Raw genomic sequence first — 15763 nt, forward strand, 5'->3', positions numbered from 1 at the left:
CCAAATTACAAAAGGTAGAAGGAGGAGCCATAACCAACAGAAGGATCTCTCCTCTCAGCCAATGTAGGAGCCATAAGGGACAATGCCTGCGAAGAATTAGCAGCCAAGTAGTTTTCAGACTCTAGCTGGATGATTTTTTGCGAGGGGGGAAAAGCCAAGATCGGGCACCTTTAAGGAGAAATAGATGTTTATGTTCTATATAGTATCAGAAAAAAAACAATTATGTATTGGCAATGATGAACACTTTAATCAGGTACAGTACAACATAGTCTGCCTTATTTGTATTTATCTTGTGTGATATTTTAAAACTTAACTGTGAAGTTTGAAGATTGGACAGGCGATTGCTCTGGTATTTACGAATAAATGTCAGTTTATCCATCACAGATATTGTCTTCTTCACATCTGCAAAGCTCAGACTCTGCACATGAATAGGAATGTGTTGTTATTCCAGTATAGAGCGAAAATTGTGTGGCTTGAAAAAATTTGCACCCTAAACAGCCAGGCTCTCTTGCATCACTTAACTGTGGAAGGTCTAATCCTGGATTGGTGATCGGGTCGTCCCGTGAAAAAGATCAGGGAGTTGGTCAGCCATGGATCGGGCTGTGCCGTTAAATGGATCCGGGGCGGGATAGAGGTTCAGGGCCGGATGATCAAGGTGGCAAAGGGGAGATCATGACCGGTCTCAGCATCATCGGTGCGGGTGGGTTATCGGAAGCCGCGTTTGAGGGTCTGCGATCGCAGGGGATAGGTTAGGTAGGGACCCTGGATCCAGGAGGTAGGTATAAAGGCACTTACCTCCTGGATCCAGCAGTCTCCGCCTTGCTGTAATTGCCAGATTTTACAAATTGTTTAAGGCCCATTCACATACAGTTAAAAACAAAATGAAGTTTTTAAAAAAAAAAAAAGAGGCTTCCAGCCTCATTATAATATATAAATTGACGTCCCGGCTCCTGGGAGAGAGTTGAATGCCCGCTCCGTCCCGCAACCATTAAAATTCAAAGTGGGCGAGTTGGAGGCGGGTTCAGGTTGGGAATCCCATTTTTAACAATTTAAACTACCCTCAGGCCCCCAACCCACCAGATTTGTAGGTTAAAATTTCCCCCTAAGGATGTACTTACATCTTTAGACTAGTGTGACATTGTAGTCCTGAAACACCTATCCTCCTAAACTGTCAAGTCAATAATGATTACTACAACCAGGCATACTTCTCCAGGTTGCTGCTAGAGTAACATTTGCATCTTCTCCTGCTGAGAGGAAGCTTATAAAAGTAACTGTCCTGAGTACTAGAAAATTAAACTCAAAAGAACAAAGCATTCTAACATTAATTTACTTTGAACCAAACTATATGAGGACGAAATCCAAATTCCATGTAGAGACAAACTGAGAAACCAAACTTTCCAGGGCTCTTTCCAAAGGGGAAATGCCAGTGGATGTTCTCAAACAATCATTCATGGCAAAAGTGGTTTTGGTGGGCGAGAATGGCCACAATTTAGACTCTCAACAATCTCAAATAGTGTAACATGATCCAGCAGGAGTTGTGGATAACATATTTGCCTGCCCATCACACCTCAATGGGTTGAAGCATTCACAGCCCTAGAAGACAAATTGCTTCCACATTTAGCAATGTACCCCTACAGAATCAAGGTCTCCCTGGCACAGTCAATAAAACTGACTGCTACAATTTCATTTCTCTAAACCAGTACCCTGAAGAACCATGCGAGCAGAAAACTTCTGGGAACCACGATGCCAAATGTGACTGTCCACTTGACTCCGCGGGTTTGCCTACATATTGATGTCGATAGATCAGTTGATACTGAGGACAAGATGCTCCAACTGCCTGAATCTTGGGAATGTTTTGTGCTATGAGGGAAAGTACGAGGAAATGTGCAGGAATCTAATCCATCAGGAATTTACAGGTTTTCGAGGAATGCTACTGTTTGTGAATTTGAAATCAAATTCTGGTAGCCCTTTTTCGGTAACAATATTCCCTCCCCAGAGCTGATGGAAGTCTGTTTGTAGTTTTGCAAAGTGTCTATTGGTCCCAGAAAGCACAGAAAAAGCCAAACGGTCCTTCCCTAATTTACATCAGTGCCTGTTCTGGGTCAATGTCAAGAACAGCACAGCTTGGAGAGTGTTTACTAGCAGTGCTCAACTAACTGTTTCTGAGAGTGGAGAACTGGATTGTGCGATGCAGTGTCTTTGTGCATTTTAAGGGGTTGACTTTTCACATTCTCACAGCTAAGATCAGCCATCTTATGAATAAAACCTGGTCATGTTAAGAGCTAATTCCATGCTTCAAAAGTCACGTGGCAGATTAAATAGGTACAATGTGATCAGTCACTGGGAAAAATCCTTGGTATTCAAAACTGGAAACTGCCTTTGGTTGGTGCCCGAGGCAGATTTGATCAAGATTAGAGTGATTTGATGGGCCAAGACAAAAAATGATGCAAGCCATTTTACAATTCTAAAAAGGGGGAAACAGATTTCATCTTATGATCCACAGCATATGGCATTGATCACCTTTCCTTTGTGGAATTATGGCAATTTTGATTTTTTTTTTTAATTGAAAACTGAAGAAATTAAGTTCGCAAATTGTAAAATTTCAGTAATTTAAATTGTCAATATAATTGAACTGATTTAAAAAAATAAATGCATTGGTAGTTGTCGACCAATGTCAACTGTGGCTCAGTGGGTAGCACTCTCGCCTCTGAGTCAGAAGGTTGTGGGTTCAAGTCCCACTCAAGGGACTTAAGCACAAAAAATAAAAATCTAGGCTGACACTCCAGTGCAGTGCATGAGATGATGAGACATTAAACCGAGGCCCCGTCTGTTCTCTCAAGTGGACATAAAAGATCCCATGACATTATTTCGAAGAAGAGCAGGGGAGTTATCCCCAGTGTCCTGGCCAATATTTATCCCTCAATCAACATAACAAAAAAACCCCAGATTATCTGGTCATTATCGCATTTGCTGTTTGTGGGAGCTTGCTTGTGTGCAAATTGACTACATTCCAAAAGTACTTCATTAGCTGTAAAGCGCTTTGAGACGTCCGGTGGTTGTGAAAGGTGCTATATAAATGCAAGTCTATCTTTCAATTTCACCAAATAAATGGAAAAATAACAAAAATTTAAAAAGTGTAAAAAGAAATGTTGCTTGCTACCATGTTTGTGTTCGACTGTATTACGCATCAGTAAATGCAAACTGAATTCCAATAATGTATTGTTAACTAAATTTACTATGATAAATACCCTTGATACAGGGTAAATTACCTCCGTTTCTGAACTAAATGTTTTTTTTTTAAGTAAAAGGGGAGGTAAAAATGAAACCAAAAGGACACAAAATACTCTCTACAGAGTTAAAAAAAATATTTCCAGAGCTAGAACCACTGAAGGAAACACAAGGCAAGAAAATGATGCAAAAAGTACCGTAGTACTATTTGTTTAAAAAGCTGTAAGATAACCACCGAGTCGGCAGTATTTTAAAAATTCACTCAAAACAATTATAAAAATTATAAACTAATTTATAGAGCAAAAAGATTGCTCTAACTATTGATAACTATAAAACAGAAACTATGTAGCAGTTTTCTGTACTAAAATATTTTCTGAAAAAATGAAAATACTTTTTAAAAATAAGTATTTAAACACTATTAAGACTCAAAATGGTTAAACACCAAGGCTGCCTACTAGACAGACATCGTTACTAAAATCCAACACTAAATCAAAACGATATATATGTATATATATTATGTATCAAAAATACATATATATAGATATATACACACACTAAAAATAAACATGAGTATTTTAATGGAATAAATTACATACAGTATGTGCTGTTATGAGGTGTTCATATTTTTAGCATTTAGTGCACAGCTAACACGAGATTTGGCAACCATGGTTGGAGCATTCAGTTTGCTTAACTTTTCCTTCCTTTGTCAGTCAAGTACAGTACCGTTATACAGTCCCTCCCCCTTGTTCCATGAATATTATCAGTCTCTGGGGTGGTTCAGTCTGTTATATAACATGCATATTAGCGGTACACTGACTTAAGAATTCTGATCTATTACAGACAATAGGACAAAGAGCTTGGCATTCACTGTATGACTTGAGATTTAGTGCGTTAATATTATAAGTTGCTGTGAAAAGGCACACAAACACATTGTTGCAGAAATTAAGGAACAATAAAATGCTCATATTAGGCCTTATTCCTAATGACAGTGATGGGTAGAAATCTCTTGCTAGCTTATGGTAATTGCAGTCCCTCTACTTACGTCAACCGCTCTAGGTATATAAAATGCATTCTGATACAATCCATTATTAATACAAACATTTTCAGATGAATTAATCCTTTTTATAAGGTAGGTTGCTGATTGTGCATAATTGAAAACACTTGTTTGGTATTAAAAATGTGCACAACTGTTTCAGTAGCTATTTTGTACAGTTTGCATAAGAAAATTACATACCTGCAGCCTAAACTAACTTACAAATATTGTGTAAGAGCTGTACATGCATTTTCTTTGCAATCACCTTTACACTGGATGAGTTTGCAGATAAATAGTTCTGAGTAGGTACGACGCCCTTGTGGAATGTCTAGAATTTCTACTGTGAAAAAATAGAACTACATATTATACGATATGCCATACTCCATCATATTGAAACAATAATGGCAAGTATTATACTATTTTCAAGGTATACTGATTGCAATACACAGTAACCTTTCAGCATCATGATGTGCAATAACCAACTCATATTACTAGCAATGTGAATACATAAATGAGGAAGTTTGTGTATGGTATGTGACATGAAAAACCAGTTGAACTTTCCAAACAAAAATGGACTTAAAATAAGGTGTTTACTAAGTCAACTGTTTTTTTCAACCTGCATAACTTCAATGGCATTGCTTCATGTATCTTAGCGTGGATCCTGAGTTGCAGTGAAAAAAAATATATACCATTAAAAATCCCATCATCATTAATATCACTCCTTTGTTCTATTACAGAACAATTATACGGCGATGTTCGGGCAAACTGAAATGCTTGGCCACTGCGCATTTCTGATTATTTCCAGCACAAAAAAGGCAAAACCAAACAAGGCAAATTGTACACAACATTAAAAGGCATCAGAAAAATGATGCAGCTGGAATTTTGTGTCACTCTAACATTCTTTTCTGCAGTCATATAATGAGACAAAGATTCTATATCGGTTACCTGCATTATAGCAGATAATGTTGGAGAAAAAAAAACAAGGATCCTTATAACAAGGCTCTTTACTGAAGTGCTCTGTTCTGAATTCCTACAGGCACAATCCACAATTTTCAAGTCCATCTGATATAGATGCTGGACATCTGATACATGCCTAAAATCCACCTTCCTCCTTACTGACGGAAAATGGTAAACTTTCAGTTCACTTTGGTAACAGCAGTTGCTAAGCTGAAGTTTTCGCAACATCCTCCAGTACCTCATGGAAACTGAGCACTCTTTATTCTACAAGGCAGTATCAACATGAAAACATTTGGACACCACAGGGCACAAAGGGCTTTGTTTCATGGTATACAAACTCGAATCTTTCCATGGGTGAAAGTGCATAGGAGTGGGATCCTGCTGAGCGCTAGAATCCTCTCACAGTATTAAGGCCTTTTAACAAAGAAGTATATCAGTCTCTGGTGTCAGCAGAGTGAGGCTTTAGTATGTTGTTTATTTAGCACTGCATCTTCTCTTCTCAGCATTGTTTCTCCTCCCCTTGTTGCCTCTCCTCCTCTTCATCTGCTTCTTCAATTACCTGGATTTCATCCGAAGTTTGAGGTAAGGATGAGTTATCTGTTTGTTGTATATTTAGCTCTGACTTGCATTGCTGTTCATGCTCTTCCTCTTCAATGACCTTCTTCCACAGTTTATGATTTTCTGTTAGGTGATGCATAATCTGGCAGAAGATTCTCTGCCTACATTTTCTCTTCCTCCTTTGCCCTATAAATCAAATGAACTAAATTAGAAATGTTTTAAGTTTTTGTAATCACTGCTACTAACCAACTTACAAAGTATATTTATAGGTATTTTACAGGTTCATTGTTCTTGATTTATTTTCAATCGAAGTAGACTCCATTCAACTTTGTTTGGAACAAATACAAACAGTCTGCTTTAAGAGTTCCATAACAGTAAGAGAGTCATAAAACTGTGCTTTATATCGGTGGATGTGGTACAACAGAGTCTTAATATAATGGAATTTCTACCATATAATTGAAGATGGTACCTTATTTGTCATATTTATTATCGCTCAGAATTTTAAAAAAACATTTACTTGTTGGGAGATCAAGATCCTCGTCATCAATTTCATCTTCAGTTTCTAAATCTTCTGCATCATCATCATCATCATCCTCCTCCTCAGCACATTCCGGATCAATGTCACCATCATCCACCCACTGACCTGGTAGTAATCCTGCAGCATCGTAGGAGTTACACAGAGGACCTACAATGTGTGTTATGAAAGACTCCTGCAGCTTAGCCAACTGAGGTGAAGAGCGGTCCATGAAAGGACTAATGGGTAACCCAAGACTTGCCTCTTCATCTCCCTGTATAGCATAAAATATCAGAAATTCTCCAGTATTAAATCATTTACTTCTACAACAGAACTTACTATAAATTTCATGGGGAGACAAGAAATTTGCAGGAGATTATTCTAAATCTATTCGCATTAGATGAATTACTATTGTACCACAGTGGGATCAAATACATTATATATGCAGAATATGGAGGATAAATGGTAGATATTAGTGAAATACAATAATACACAATGAGTAGAACAAATGTGGTAATCCATTTAAGATGCTATGTTACCAATAAGAATGAGAACATGAGAAATAGGAGCAGGAGTAGGCCATTTGGCCCATTGAGTCTGCTCTGCCATTTAATAAGATCATGGCTGATCTGATCTTGGGCTCAACTCCACTTCCCTACCCGCTCCCTATAACCCTTCACTCCATTATCGTTCAAAAATCTGTCTATCTCCACTTAACTATATTCAATGACCCAACCTCCACAGCTGTCTGGGGCAGAGAATTCCACAGATTTACGACCCTCAAGAGAAGAAATTCCTCCTCATCTCAATTCTAAATGGGTGACCATTTATTCTGAAACTATGCCCCCTAGTTCTAGATTCCCCCACGAGGTGAAACATCCTCTCTGCATCTACCTTGTCGAGCCCCCTCAGTCTCTTATATGTTTCAATAAGATCACCTCTCATTCTTCTAAACTCCAATGACTATCGGCGTAACCTGCTCAACCTTTCCTCATAAGTCAACCCCTTCATCTCAGGAATCAACCGAGTGAACCTTCCCTGAACTGCCTCCAGTGCAAGTATATCCCTCCTTAAATAAGGAAGCCAAAACTGGACGCAGTACTCAAGGTGCGTCCTCACCAAATCCCTGTACAGTTGCAGCAGGACTTTCCTGCTTTTATAAGAACATAAATAAGAACATAAGAAATAGGAGGAGTAGTAAGCCATATATCCCCTCGAGCCTGCTCCGCCATTTAATACGATCATGGCTGATCCGATCATGGACTCAGGTCTACTTTCCTGCCTGCTCCCAATGACCCCTTATCGGTTAAGAAACTGTTTATTCTGTCTTAAATTTATTCAATGTTCCAGCTTCCTCAGCTCTCTGAGGCAGCAAATTCCACAGATTTACAACCCTCAAAGAAGAAATTCTTCCTCATCGCAATTTTAAATGGGCAGCCCCTTATTCTAAGATTATGCCCCCTCGCTCTAGTCTCCCCTATCAGTGGAAACATCCTCTCTGCATCCACCTCGCCAAGCCCTCTCATAATCTTATATTTTTCGATAAGATCATCTCTCATTCTTCTGAATTCCAATGAGGAGAGGCCCAACCTACTCAACCTTTCCTCATAAGTCAAAGCCCTCATCCCCGGAATCAACCTAGTGAACCTTCTCTGAACTGCCTCCAAAGCAAGTATATCCTTTTATAAATATGGAAACCCCTTTGCAATAAAGATCACCATGCCATTTTGTCTTCCTGATTACTTGCTGTACCTACATACTAACTTTTTGTGTTGCATGCACAAGGACCCCAGGTCCCTCTGCACTGCAGCATTTTGTAATCTCGCTCTATTTAAATAATAATTTGCTTTTTTATTTTTCCTGCCCAAGTGGATAACCTCACACTTTCCCACATTATACTCCATCTGCCAAATGTTTGCTCACTCATTTAGCCTGTCTATATTCCTTTGCAAATTGTGTCCTCTTGATGTCCAATGCATCACTTGTAACGAGGATAAACCCTATGCTTCACAACATCCAGGATACATTTTCGTGAAAAAAAAGCAACTGAAACCTGTTCATAGAATTCATTGACGATGCCTTCTGTCCACTGCAGATGCAGATCCCTTCTTTTAGCAGGACCATTGATATCAGCCAGTTTTATGCACACCTGGCATACTAATAGACGATCATTCTCATTGGTCCAATCAATTCCTGGATTGTTGACTTCATTTACCTGCTTTGACACAGCAAACAATGTTAGTATAGCTTTACAGTTACAATTTATCACTGCATCCCCAGATATAACATTTTCCAGAAATTAAATACAAGTAGCCAGGAGAAAACCACTGGGAGTAATACATTGTTTGGAGCAAGATCATTATTTTATTTAGATTTTGGTTTTAATGGCCCCAAGTTTTCACACGCTACAAAACAGGTGCCCCTCCGAGCTGGGCGCCCGTTTTTCGCGCCGAAAACGGCGCCTGAAAAAAACCGCGCTATTCTCGAGCGCTTTGCAGCTCCATGGCAGCTTGGCGCGGCGCCCAGGGGGCGGAGCCTACCACTCGCGCCGATTTTGTAAGTGGGAGGGGGCGGGTACCATTTAAATTAGTTTTTTTCGTGCCGGCAACCCTGCGCGTGCGCGTTGGAGCGTTCGCGCATGCGCAGTGTGAAGGAAACATTGACACTCGGCCATTTTTGTAGTTCTTTGTAGCTGTTTAATTTTTTAATAAAAGCACATTGCCCTTCCATGATCAGCACTGAGGCTTCCTGCAGCAGTGAGAGGCCTGCCGTCGGGAATGGCTGCCTCAACTTCTGAGGTTTCCTGCAGCCTTCTCACTGCCTACTCTCCTCCCCTCCCCCCCCCCCCTCTGCCGTCGGGAACGACTGCCTCCTCCCTGCCTCCCCCCCGCTGCGGTCGGTCTGGTCCTCCCTCCCTCCCGTTCGCGGGAACGACGCCACACCGCTGAGCTGACTGAACCTGCCTGAAGCACTTTCACACAGGTAGGAAGATGGTTTATTTAATCTTTTCTTCGCTTATAAATGTTTATTCAGGTTGGATTTATTTGTATAATATTTGTATAAGTATAAATAAGGATTTATTGTAGAATTTAATGACTTCCCTTCCCCCCCTCACCTCGTTCTGGACGCCTAATTTGTAACCTGCGCCTGATTTTTTAATGTGTAGACAAGGTTTTTTCAGTTCTACAAAAATCTTGAAAAATCAGGAGCAAATCATGTGGAAACTTGGGGCCAATATAACTGTTGCCAATTAGGAACATGTTATTGAACACTTTCCCAATGTTCCAGCAGGTAAAGGCAACATGTGGTACAGTACTGAAACAGGCAGAGCAGATGGTTCAAGGTTCAATCCCTTTTCTGTGCTGAGTTAGCTGTTCTCCACAAAAAGTCTCAGCATCACTAGGGTGAGGAAATCAGCCAGAGTTTTCACTTCTGATCACGATCCAGTTAATCTTGCCTGAACATGTATGTGGTCATTGAATAAGGACAAGATTTGGCTCAGATGTAATACCCTCTACGGGGAATGCTGACCATAGGAACATATGAAATAGGAGCATGAGCAGGCCATTCGGCCCCTCGAGCCTGCTCCGACATGAAGAATGGCCACACACAATGAACCACAGCAAGATAGATGGGGAGGAAAAGGAGACAAGATTGGCAAAACAGAAGAGAAATACAAACATCTGTTTTTCCAATGTGGTTCAGAACTCACTTTATGCATCTTGCACTATTACCAATACATTCCCCTTTGTTCTGATCTGATTTGCCAACATTTAAGTAAATATTCTTGCAATTACTAAATTTCTTGTAGAGGGCACTTGATGATGCTTGATTAGCAGGTAACAGCCCTGCTTTACAAACCTTGGAATTAAACTCAGCAAGGAAGTCAAAATGTTTTTTCAAATCAGTAGCCAGGATTGCTTCAATCACCAAGAAACGAAAACGTTTGAACTCAACATGATCCAGATTTGCCAAGAAGTTGAATTCTGAACGAGACATAAACAAGTTCCATGCAGCGGCAGAATGATGATTCTCCAAGACAGACCTGTCATTATAAAGGACAGCCTAGAAAATATTGAAAGAATAAGATTTTACAATGAATGAAAAAATGTATCACTCAAAATACAACTATTTACAGCTGCAAACATTTGTTTCATTGAGGCTTCAAATATCATTCTAATATCAAGAGAATGTTCGAGTACATATTACAGTGTAGATATAGATTAACACCTTGGAAAGGAATCTGGGAAGCAGCACATTATTCATTTTATGAAATTAGTTAATAAACTCTTCACATAAAACGGATTAACAGCAGTGAGGTCTTTTGTCTCTACAATTTCCAATTAAACTACTTCCCGCTAATTTTCACTCTCACTTGACACATCAGAAGTCGGCCGTTTCATTTTCTCTTTTCCATGCCCATAAACTTTGTTTGGTCCCTTCACCACTGTACTGATAAGTGCTAAAAATTAACCTTCTATCTTACACACAATCAGATCAAAAACGCAAATGATCATTAGCTGAGGCATTACTGCTATCATGATGGCACTTCAGCCTCATACTATTTCTCACAGAATTTAAACTTGTTTACCTAATAACTATACATTCAAAATGGTTGAGAACTGCCAAAACAAATATTAAACTTTTATTCTATATTATTTACATATTGAGCTCAAGTTACAATTTAGAGTTTTAATATTTAAGTTATTCATCATTATAATGTATAGCAAAATGCAAATATACGCCTGTTAATGCTTCTAAGCTTTAAAGAGAAAAAAAAATACAATATGCAATTCCAACTGTTCTGAATTGCTTTTCAGTACTCTATATTTAATTAACAGAACAGGTTTAAATTAACCTGAAACAAAGACCACATGGCAAATGTAAGATATAAACTATGGACTGGAGGGTAGCTAATGTAACACCACTTTTTTAAAAAGTGAGAGAAAACAGGTAATTATAGACTGGCTAGCCTGGCATCAGTAGTAGGGAAAATGTTGGAATCAATTATTAAAGATGAAATAGAAGCGTATTTGGAAAGCAGTGACAGGATCGGTCCAAGTCAGCATGGATTTATGAAAGGGAAATCATGCTTGGCAAATCTTCAATAATTTTTTGAGGATGTAACTAGTAGAGTGGACAAGGGAGAACCAGCAGATGCGGTGTATTTGGACTTTCAAAAAGTTTTTGACAAGGTCCCACACAAGAGATTGTTGTGCAAAATTAAAGCACATGGTATTGGGGGTAATGTATTGCCGTGGATAGAGAACTGGTTGGCAGACAGGAAGCAGAGTGTCGGGATAAACAGGTCCTTTTCAGAATGGCAGGCAGTGACTAGTGGGGTGCTGCAGGGCTCAGTGCTGGGACCCCAGCTATTTACAATATACATCAATGATTTAGATGACAGAATTGAGAGTAATATCTCCGTTTGCAGATGACACTTAACTGGGTGGCGGTGTGAGCTGTGAGGAAGATGCTAAGAGGCTTGGACAGGTTAGATGAGTGGGCAAATGCATGGCAGATGCAGTATAATGTGGATAAATGTGCGGTTATCCACTTTGGTGGCAAAAACATGAAGGCAGAATAATATCTGAATGGCGGCAGATTAGGGAAAGGGGAGGTGCAACGAGACCTGGGTGTCATGGTACATCAGTCATTGAAAGTTGGCATGCAGGTACAGCAGGCGGTGAAGGCGGCAAATGGCATGTTGGCCTTCATAGCTCAGAGATTTGAGTATAGGAGCAGGTATGTCTTACTGCAGTTGTACAGGGCCTTGGTGAGGCCTCACCAGGAATATTGTGTTCAATTTTGGTCTCCGAATCTGAAGAAGGATGTTCTTGTTATTGAGGGGTTGCAGCTAAGGTTCACCAGACTGATTCCCGGGATGGCAGGACTGACATATGAGGAGAGACTAGATCAACTGGGCCTGTATTCACTGGAGGTTAGAAGAATGAGAGGGGATCTCATAGAAACATATAAAATTCTGACGGGACTGGACAGGTTAGATGCAGGAAGAATGTTCCCAATGTTGGGGAAGTCTAGAACCAGGGGTCACAGTCTAAGTATAAGGGGTAAGCCATTTAGGACCGAGATGAGGAGAAACTTCTTCACTCAGAGAATTGTGAACCTGTGGAATTGTCTACCGCAGAGAGTTGTTGCTGCCAGTTCATTAGATATATTCAAGAGGGAGTTAGATATGGCCCTTACGGCTGAAGGGATCAAGGGGTACTGAGGTGAATGATCAGCCATGATCTTATTGAATGGTGGTGCAGGCTCGAAGGGCCGAATGGCCGACTCCTGCACCTATTTTCTATGTTCCTATGTTTCTATAAGCAGGAAATAGAATAAACTGAAATGTAGGTTCGTTATCTGGGAAGAATCCTGTTCAATGTCGACCATATTTTCACATAAATACACGGCCCTTTCAATTGCCATATGTGGTTCAGAATTGTAAATGTGTGACTTTACAGAAAAATTACAAAATAAAATGTTAAAAATAGATCATTTTGTTATGAAGATACCAATGAAATTAAATGTACAGAATATACCATTGTAAATCACATGAGAATGACGAGGCTGAATGGCATCAGTTGCACCACTGCATAAGATGTACACAATTTTTTATTGTTGTGTCTGAAATGGACACTGTAACATTTGGAAGTACTCTTAAAGATCAGATTGGCAACATAAACCAAAGTTCCAGTATTAGAATGCTAAAACAAGGTTGCCAAAAAAAATTTAATTTATTAACTTTGACATCAACCATGGTTGGAAATAATTTTTCTTGAAAATGAGTAAAACTGAAGAATTTAAAAATCCCAAATAGTATTTTGCTGACCAATCTGTACAAATTAACCACACTTTGCAGTTCATCCACAATACTGTAACTTTGTGGTCAACAACTATATTCTATGTAGATAATGTAATTAATAAATTACCGTTAACAAAATTATTCAAAGTAATTGCAATTGGTATTATAAGTAAGCTGAAAATTTCAACCAATTCAGTAACATGACTTTCAATAAATGAGTATTTCAACCATACATTGCAAAGATGTTCTACTACAAAGCCACTAAGTGCTTTGAGGATTTGACTGCCCTGAAGCCACATTCTCAGTATTGAAGTGGTAAAAATAATTAAAAACTGTACAAATGTGGTTAGACACAAATCAATTTTGTTTGAGAACCTTGAAACAGAATTAAAAATTTGAATGCAACCTTGATACTGTAATCGGTGTTCCCAAAAGAATTGTTCACGTTTAAATGTGAAACTTACGCAATTTTGTGTGACTCAAGACAAAAGTTTTGGCTTGAATTATTATAATCCAAATCCATTTCAAACCTTTTGATATGTTATTTTCCCTTAAGCTATTGACAGTGTTGGATTATTTGGAGTCCTTTAAATTGCTTTGCTAAAGTTCACTGTTGCGTTAACCCTATGGGTACTGAAAGGTTTCATCGGCTTTAAGAAAATACACCTCATCTACTATGTCAGCAAAAAGCTGATTTTCTGCAAAAAAGAATGATAAAGTAACATACTGAACAAAATCATAGGGCTATAAATTCATTATAACCAAGAAATGAGCAGTATTTAGACTAAAAATGATGAAGTAGTGCTAGCTGAAAATTGTCTAGAATGTACGCAAATTTCATCCTCGCTCCTCATTAAAATGATTCTAGTCTAAAATCGCAAGCTCACTGGCGTACACTGAAAAGATGGACCAACATCAGGTGTAGTCTAAACTCAAGTAATGATTGCCACCAGCTTTTTTCACTACTTAAAGGGGATATTCACTGACAGCTGTCTCAACACCCATGAGGACAAGGAGAAGGAACATTTATTTTACAAATCCTGATGGCAGATTGTCGCCCCAGGGAGAGAGCCCAGAGATTTTTGGATGAAGCTTTGGAGGCATTGGTTTTGGCAGTAGAGAGAAGGCCAATTGGCAGGAGGCCCTCTTCACAAGTGTGCCGGACTATGTGGAGGGAGGTGGCACACCACGTCACAGGCAGCACTGTGGTCCCCAGGACCCACACCCAGTGTAGGAAGAAATTTAACGACCTCACATGAGTAAAGGCATCAACAAATGCTGCATACCATCATCTGTACTACAAGCTTCACACACTGTCAATGCACCACACCCCCAGCACTCACCCACCTACAATCTCTACCTAGCAACACTTGCACCCACATCTCACACCTTGAGCACACAATGACAGCTATTTAACCATTGCAGGCACGAGGGTCATTAGTTATTGGAATTCATGTCACATGTGATGTGTTTATTGATAAATTCATTAAATGTGTTTGGAATATTTTGTAGTCTCTCTCATTTCATCTTTTTGCCCAGGAAGATGCTATGACACGCTATGAGTCAGGGATTGTATGATGGGGATGTGGGAAGCTGCAGGGAGCTGGGGTTTCATTTAACTGAATCAGAGTCTGATGAGCCAGTCATGGACAGCCTGTGCAGAAGGCTAATTGTCTTGCTGCCTCCGACCTCCCTCCTGTTCCATCGCCTCCTCGTCCTTCACCTCCTCATCCTCCTCCTGAGGTAATCTCACAGCCCCCATGACTAAGTGTTGTGAGTAGAAGCCTTTAACAAGTAATGAGTGACCTGCACTTGAAACAACACTTCCTGTCACCAAAAAAACATGATCCTTTGCAATAGGTTCGAGAACAAGAGGACACAGATTTAAGTTGATTGGCAGAAGAACCAAAGACGACATGAGGAAAAGCTTTCGCAGCGAGTAGTTAGGACCTGAAATGCACGGCCTGAAAGGGTGGTGGAGGCAGACTCAATTGTAGCTTTCAAAAGAGAATTGGATAAGTACCTTAAGGAAAACATTTTTGCTGGGCTACGGGGCAAGGGCGAGAGTGGGACTAGCTGAAGTGCTCTTGCAGAGAGCGGGCCATGGGCTCGACAGGCCGAATGGCTTCCTTCTGTGCGGTAATCATTCTATGATTGCAACTAAAGAAAGCTGTTTCAGTTGCAGCAAGTAGCAAACAGGCATTGAAACTGCAAAACTCATCAGGTACAGCTGATTGGGGATGGTGCCTTTAAATATTGATGCTGCAGCCTGCTTCTTGCTGGTAGATGGCAGCTCTCTCTTTCGTTGTTGTGCTGCCGTTAAGGTAACTGGCTATAACGAAGTTCGGAGACTGGACATGCATTGAGCGTTGCACACCCACTGACGTCACGATCTCCAAGATGGCAAGGGCCCTGGCAATCGAGTTTTCCTGTAAAATATGGAGTGTGCCACCGGAACCGGCATCAGCTGTCATTACAGCTGTCAATGATGATATAGCGCCATCTTGTGGCGCGAACGTGTGGTGCAAACTACATGAATTTCTAGCCCTCTGTCTTGATTCTGTATACTCTTGAAATAACCCATAATGTGTCATTTTGGTGAAGTGCCATTGCAGTACTCAAGAGGTTAGTGACAAATCCCATGTCGATAATAACAAATAGA

General features: G+C 39.9%; 1 protein-coding gene across 14 annotated transcripts in view; it reads right to left on the reverse strand.

The window, feature by feature from the left end:
• pde3b (phosphodiesterase 3B) overlaps positions 1 to 15763 on the reverse strand; it is a 442736-nt gene that overhangs the window by 3953 nt on the left and 423020 nt on the right. For 11 of the 14 annotated variants that reach the window (XM_070899927.1, XM_070899926.1, XM_070899925.1 and 8 more), the window contains 4 exons: positions 10152 to 10355; positions 8344 to 8508; positions 6294 to 6564; positions 3784 to 5962 (listed from right to left, as the gene is read on the reverse strand). In XM_070899927.1, coding sequence (XP_070756028.1) covers positions 5718 to 5962; positions 6294 to 6564; positions 8344 to 8508; positions 10152 to 10355 — 885 coding nt within the window. In that variant the 3' untranslated portion in view covers positions 3784 to 5717. Of the gene's footprint in view, positions 1 to 3783; positions 5963 to 6293; positions 6565 to 8343; positions 8509 to 10151; positions 10356 to 15763 lie in introns of those variants that run through there. The other 3 variants (XM_070899935.1, XM_070899924.1, XR_011596648.1) reach the window with 2 other exon arrangements.

Source organism: Pristiophorus japonicus, chromosome 14, assembly GCF_044704955.1.
Source record: "Pristiophorus japonicus isolate sPriJap1 chromosome 14, sPriJap1.hap1, whole genome shotgun sequence".
Classification (NCBI taxonomy): domain Eukaryota; kingdom Metazoa; phylum Chordata; class Chondrichthyes; family Pristiophoridae; genus Pristiophorus; species Pristiophorus japonicus.